The sequence below is a fragment of the Idiotropiscis lumnitzeri genome, chromosome 3 (assembly GCF_059441095.1).
Source record: "Idiotropiscis lumnitzeri isolate Australia: NSW breed Sydney's pygmy pipehorse chromosome 3, RoL_Ilum_1.0, whole genome shotgun sequence".
Taxonomy (NCBI): domain Eukaryota; kingdom Metazoa; phylum Chordata; class Actinopteri; order Syngnathiformes; family Syngnathidae; genus Idiotropiscis; species Idiotropiscis lumnitzeri.
The window spans coordinates 6122945-6129795 of record NC_142393.1 but is presented as its reverse complement, the minus strand read 5'-3'; the positions used below and the strand labels follow the sequence as shown (position 1 = coordinate 6129795).

Sequence of the window (6851 nt, the reverse complement as noted above, 5' to 3'; positions counted from 1 at the left end):
CAGTTAGCGTCCCTAATTCAGGAATGTGAGATTCGAGCAAATTATTGGCATCCCTTGGTGGTCCCCTGGTTAAATGTTAAGATGCTGTTTAGAAAAACCTGCAGCCTTAAAAAAATAGAAAAGGAAAAAAAAAAAAACATCTCAAGCTAACTTGTTATTTCCACGTTGGTCTTCCCTTTTCCCTTGTTGCGAGGGGGTGTTGTTGGAGATCGGAAGGTGAAAGAAGATGACAGAATACAAGGGAACAACGGGGCAGAAAGTTGAAGTTCTGTACATGTAAAACATCACACTTGCACTGAGTGAAACGAGGCTGACCGAGCTAACCAGATTATTATCCGGAAGTCAAAAATCACCACAGAAAGAAAAAAAAATAATAACATTCAGGCTAACTTGTAATACAACCAGTATACGTAGCTAGCCTGAGGATGAATTTGGACAAGAGGCTTGGTACACCCTGGACTGGTCGCCAGTCAATCGCAGGGCAAGAAAAAAATAGCATTTATACTCACATTTACGCCGATGGGCAATTTAGGGTCTTTAATTAATCAAAGTTAACTTTTGGTGAGTCTTGTTGGCTAATCAGTCATGAAAGTCAACCCTGGAGTGGTCGCCCGCCAATTGCAGGACACATTTAGACAAACAAGCATTTTCACTTACATTTACACTTGTGGACAATTTGGACTATTCAATGAACCTAGCATGCATGTTTTTGGAATGTGGAAGGAAGCTGGAGTTCCTGGAGAAAATATGCACACAGAAGGGACGGAGCAGAGATCCAAACGAGGAATCGCTCAACTGTAAGACTGACATGCTAATCACTAGGTCACCGTGTTGTTCTATAGAAAAATCAAAACAACTTCAACCTTCTAGTGACATTTGTTCACAAAGTTTGTGATTGCGCGACCAGCATCGTAGCTCATCTAAACTATATTTTTTGCATCAATAAGTCCGACAGACTTATTTGACGAAAAAAATTCAAGTAATAATAAAGATGTTTCCCTTCAAGGAATGTGTGTTGGTGGATGGGCAACATTTTGGAATGCGTACTTGAGGCAAACACTGTTATACACAAATCACAGTTGATTTTGGAAAAATAAACAATCTGGTGTCAGGAGGCGGAGTTTTAGAGTAAAAATGATTCTTCGAAACAGCAAATTACAACTTGGCAAAGATTGTCCTTTGCTTGGTTTTTGTTGTTTTTTTTTTTTTTGTTTTTTTTTTAAATGTTTGCCTTAGTGGGATTGAGACTAACAAAGTTCTTAGAATATGTTCTGGTTCTATTTATCAGGACTAACACAAATGCTGAGCACAGGGGTGGACAAACCTTGTTGCTCAAGGGCCACGTTTGATTTTGACAATGCGGAGATGGGCCAGGTCATTTGTACAGGAGGTAAAAATTAAACCAGTTAAATAAATGTGTATGTACAATCTAGTGTGAGAAAAATAATACTTTTCATTTGAGTTGTATTTTCAACAACTAATTTAATAATTTACCAATTAATTAATAAGTAATTATTAAAATGAGATGTAAAAATAGTTCATTTTATAAAGTGATACTGTATTTTATTTTCAACAAATCAATTAACAAATTTGATGATTTAAATGAATAAAAAATAAATCCTAACCAATTTTAGGAAAAATTTAAACAATGCAACAAATAATTCTTATTATGATTAAAGAGCGGATTGTACCATATAGGCCATATTTTCCCAACACCTGGCTTAGAACCTTTAGAACCTGATTGTAGCGCAGTGACACACGAGTCATGTGACATCATTGCTCCCAACCCCCCCAATCACCTTTCTCATTCTCCCCTTTTTTTTTTCTTTTTTTTTTTTGCATATTTGTCAAAACAAATAAAACAAGAACAAAAACATTCTTCACAGTTCAAATCGGGAATGTTCCACAAAGCCAACAAGTCACTTTAACTCTCTCGCTAACCCCTCGCAGTGTTAGACCGCATAATGTCGAGGGAACATTGTGATTATCAGCTGCATTGAGTCAAAACAAAAAGAATTAAATACAAAAATCCAACAAAAACAAGTGCGATCCGCACCACCTGCCCCCTTTCCACCACAAAATAAATACGTCACTGTCGGAAACAAGTCGCCTTTTTAAATTCCCCCTTTCTTGTTCAAGTCGCCAATTAGCAAAGTCACAACCTTCATTTGCTGATTTGTTTCTGTCAGTTAGCCTAGCTTAGTGGTACCTAGCTTACCTTATGAAGGCGTCACACACTACTTGATGCACTCAACATCAATGTTGGTTTTAATGAACAAAGAATAAGATTTTATGCTAAGTGTCTCCTCAATCATTGTATGGAAAATCCGGATTAAAAAAAAAAGATGCAAACTAGGCAAGTGCAATGCTAGCCCATTAACGTATTAGCCCATGAAAGGGAAACAATTGCTAGCTTGCCTTTTTGGGCAAAAACAAAAATGCTCAAACACAAAGTGGCGCGTTACCAAAGTTTCCCCCTTTATTTGATTATTTGCTAGCACCACTTATTTTAGTTTAGCGTGAGATAGCTTAGCTTAGCATAACTAGATGGTGCTTCTCCGTATGAAGGCATTATGGAATGTTAGCTGAACTTAGCAATGACAATGTCAATGTTGGTTTTAAGAAAATAATATGATGTGATGTTGAGAATTTTAGCCAAGATAACTTTATCCTCAAGAAAAATCAAGGCTGTTCCAGACAAATCTCGTATGTAAATTGTTAGCGACATCCATTTGACGTAGTCAATTTGTTGACTACCTGTACGATGACAGTTCACGTCAGACTTTAGTTTTTTTTTTCTTTATAAAACTTTTGACTAGCTTTGCCATGTAAAACAAATTGAACTAAAATGAGGTGTTTTTAAATAAAAGAATACAACTTTAAGGTAGGCTAATATTCTCTCTTCACAACAAATGGAGGCTGCTCATGGACTGATCCAGATCAAGCGAATCGAAACTAGTATGTAAGAAAGACATTAGCGACATCCAGTGATGTAGTCAAATTGTCGACTTAGCTGTACGATGCAAAACGCCGTTTTTAAATAAAAGAATACAACTTTAAGCTAAGCTCACCTTCTACTTGCAACAAACCGAGGCTGCTCATTGGCTCATCCGGAAAAACAAACATTAGCCCCGCAGCCCATAACGTAGACATTGCGACTTGTTGCCGAGTCGGCGGAACAGACCAAAAAAGTCATGTAACACAAGAAAGCTATTGGTGGTCCGTCATCATCGCCATGTGAGGTCTCGCGCGTGTCGATGGCAGAAGTGCCGCCTCTCGTTTTAGCAGCATTATCCCAGTGCTCTCCTCTTCCTGTGGAGGACACCTGTGAGGACGAGCAGGAGCTTTAGGCCCATCGACGGAGGAGGTCCAAAGAAACGTGACGACCACGTTAGCGTGGGAGGTAATAAAGGAGTAGTCATTAGCATTTAGCACACACACACACACACACGCACACGCACGCACACGTCTTCATCCTCCGCATTTTCAGTCGAGTATTTACAGCAGCGGGGCAGGAAGCGGATGATTGAGGTATTTCCTGCTCTGGTCAACAGGCGTTCGAGGTGCATATGAAGTAGCAGGAAGGCTAGCGGGGAAAGTGCTTCTATGTACAAGCCGACGTGTCCATGAGGGTGTCGGAACATGCGGAGGGTACGGCGCGGCAAGGTCGCTCTTCAACGGACGTTCGTGCTGATTGTGAGTAGAGCGGGAAAACCTCCTCACGTTAGTACTCGCCAAGGAATTCACACTTTTCCCACATTTTCTCCCGGAGGTTTCCGGGGAAGGCTGAATATGTGCGTGTGCGTGCGTACACGTGTGTGCGTGCGTGTGCGTGCGTGTGTGTATACACTTCAGTTCTGCTGCAGGATGAGGTTCTCCAGCTCGTCGGCGGAGCGCAGCAGAAAAGCCGCTGACTCCCGGTATCCGGCGATCAGCTGACGCACGGCTGCAATCTCCGGTTGGCTGAGTTGGGCCGAGGCTCCGCCCCCACCGCCGCCACCCCGCCCGCCCAGACAGTGGTTGGCAGCGGCGCCCATGTTGGCGGACGAGAGCGACTTCATGCTGAGGTCTGTGGGGCCTAATGAGGAAAAGGAGACAATCCATTCAATGAAAAATTCTTGTCAGTGGTGGGGCGCAAGAAACTACAAATACTTCTTTACGGTATCCTCACCGTTGCTCTGAGTGGCGGCACCAGTCGTCAGAGAAACGGCACCGCCCAGGCCCAGGTAACCACGGTAACCGTAGCTGAGGCCGGCGCCGTTGATGTAGACCTGCGGCTCCTGATTGGAGAAGGCAGACGCGGCCAGCGAGTAGGCGGAGGGAACGAGTGATGCTGGCTCCCTCGGGGCGCCGCTACCACTGGAAGGTTTGTCCAACGAGATCTGCTCATCCTGGAATCACCAAACACAAAATATAATGTGGGCGTCTTTTAACTAACAACATAAAAAATAACACTGGTCAGAAAAAAAATAATAATCAGAGATGGGTTTATATGTCTCTAAATTTTTGGACACCGATTTTTTTTTTTTAAGTATGATCTATAAAGACTTGCGCAATACAGATTTTTACAGCACGTTGTAATTTATAGCTATGAGTATTGGGAAAATGCTATGAAAAAAATCGTGGCGACTCACGTGATAGGCATCCAGGCGCATCCTCTTGGCGGCGTTGCGCGATTCACTCTCGCAGGCGGCGGCCAGGATGTTCTCCGCCATGGCGGAGGTGAGGTGAGGCGGAGTGGGCCGGGTCTGTGGAGGTAAACCATGTGGTGAGGATGGCAGCAGAAAGTTTGGCGCGCTGCATTCACTTGCAACATTTGCTCATGACAATCGGACTCTTGAGCACAGTCGTGCAGTAGTGTAGTGTTTTTCTGCCAATCGTTTTCGAGCACTTTAAAAACAAACACAGCTGCATACAAGTTGTTATAACATATATATTAATTAATATAATTGGACTTTTGCTTCATATAATATATAATATCTTGTCAAGATGCAGTACCTCCATGCCGTTCTTCTTCATGCGTCGGCAGGATTTGAGGTAGGTGCGAATGCGCTTGCGGGCGCGTTCTTGGAATTCAGGGAATTGTCTGCTGCAGGACTCAATGATGGCCTGGATCTTCTCTTTGGGCTGCTTGGAGATGGGAACCATCCGGTCTAAGTTCTCGTCCACAAACAGACGCACAAACATCTGGAGGAGCACACCGGGGGACGGCGGCGTTATTGGCGATGCACGCGTCTCAAAGGCGAGCTTGTAGCCACGCCCACTCACATTGAAGGCCTTCAGCCGCTCTGGGTCGACGCCCTCCGTGTCGTTGATCTTGTCGTTGTCCTCGTGCTCGTCGTGCTCGTCGTCGTCATCGTCGGGGGCAACGGGGCCGCCGAGGCGGCCTGCACTCAGGTCCTCGGCGCTCGGCTCCATCTTGATGCTGTCGTAGCTGCCACCAGAACTATACATGGGAGACTATGCGCACACACACACACACACACACACACACACTCTAAAGATCAGTAATCAGCATGTTTTGAGTATTAGAGAATGTGTAAGATTATGTGAGCTTTGGAATATTGGGGAGAGTGCATGTCTATTACTCTTGAATTCCCTCTATTGGTGGCAGGGCTACATGCCTAACACCGCATATACCTTTTGTGTATGTCACAGGTGTCAAACTTAAGGCCCCGGGGCCAGATCTGGCCCACGAAGGGCAAATCATGTGCGTCAACTTCCTGTTTCTCGCACATTTTCTTCACTTTTAACAACATTGAGATATGCAATATAGTCATTCATTTGTTAGCAATCCTCCCCTTTTAAAATAAATTGAAAAAATCTTCAACAAACAATTACTTAAAGGGCTTCTGATTTCAAAACTTGCTTTCCATCAATTTTTTGTCATAACGGCCCTCAGCGGGAAAACCATAACTACGATGTGGCCCGTCCACATAAAATGAGTTTGACACCCCTAGTGTATGTTCATGTGCGATGACATTTGCCTCGTAAAAAATAACTTGCCATGGCGCAATGCAGCTAAGGGCCACTCACCTTGCCACCATAGTCGCGGTCCTGTCGGAGCTCGCCGCCATGCAAGGCGTGTGTTTGCGAGATGTGCGCATGCGGCACGGGCAGGGCGGGATGAGGAGCTAGCGAAGATTTGGCGGCCAGCGGGTATTTCCTGCGTAGCTCCTCGGGCACGTTAGGATGCAGGGCGCCGAGCAGGGCCGCCGCCGCTGCCGACACGGTGACAGGCAGGTGGGAGGGACCCAGCGGCGGCTTCTGAGGGGGCGGTTCGCTCAGGTTCACGGGCTGCTGGTCCTCCGAGGACGAGGACCACGATGTGGGTGTGCTGAAGTCGAGTGGGGCGGGGCCACAGTTGCCATTGACAACCTGGGCTTCCCGAACGACCACGGCCGATGAGGAGGATGCAGGAGTGAGAGTGGGAAGGCCACTGCCACTCTCCGACGATGAATCGTCTGGAATGACAGTGAGAGGGATTTGGTGAGAGAAAGTTCCTTACCTAGCCATTATTTATTCATCTTAATTTATATTGGATACATCGGGATGGGCCACTTCAATGCTGGAGGCGGCCACAACTTTTCAACAGCACTACAAGTGGGGCTACATAGGACCACGCAAAAAAAATTTAGGGATGGCAAAATATTGCTGAAAAGAAACCAAAATTAAGTGCAAGAACTCTTTATGTACATTATTTCAGAATAAATAATCACCCCATTTTTTAAAAATATTTTTGAGGTACTATGTTTGTCGTGCAGATCTTCCCAAAGTCGCAAAAATATTTGGTCTACTCGCATTGAAGTATAGGGCAGTATAAGACCCAGTGTAAGTGCAACTAAGACATG

The 6851-nt window shown here is 44.7% G+C and overlaps 1 protein-coding gene across 1 annotated transcript in view; it reads right to left on the bottom strand.

Annotated features, from left to right (window-relative positions):
- Positions 1–1831: 1831 nt before the first annotated feature.
- The window catches only part of LOC148339618 (nucleolar protein 4-like), a 29731-nt gene continuing 24711 nt past the window's right edge, over positions 1832–6851 (bottom strand). Inside the window, exons 3-8 of the mRNA XM_088291915.1 lie at positions 6037–6464; positions 5269–5460; positions 4999–5187; positions 4635–4748; positions 4172–4391; positions 1832–4078 (exon numbers count right to left, since the gene is read on the bottom strand). Of these exons, the coding sequence (XP_088148041.1) occupies positions 3852–4078; positions 4172–4391; positions 4635–4748; positions 4999–5187; positions 5269–5460; positions 6037–6464 (1370 nt within the window). The 3' untranslated portion in view covers positions 1832–3851. The remainder of the gene's footprint in view (positions 4079–4171; positions 4392–4634; positions 4749–4998; positions 5188–5268; positions 5461–6036; positions 6465–6851) is intronic.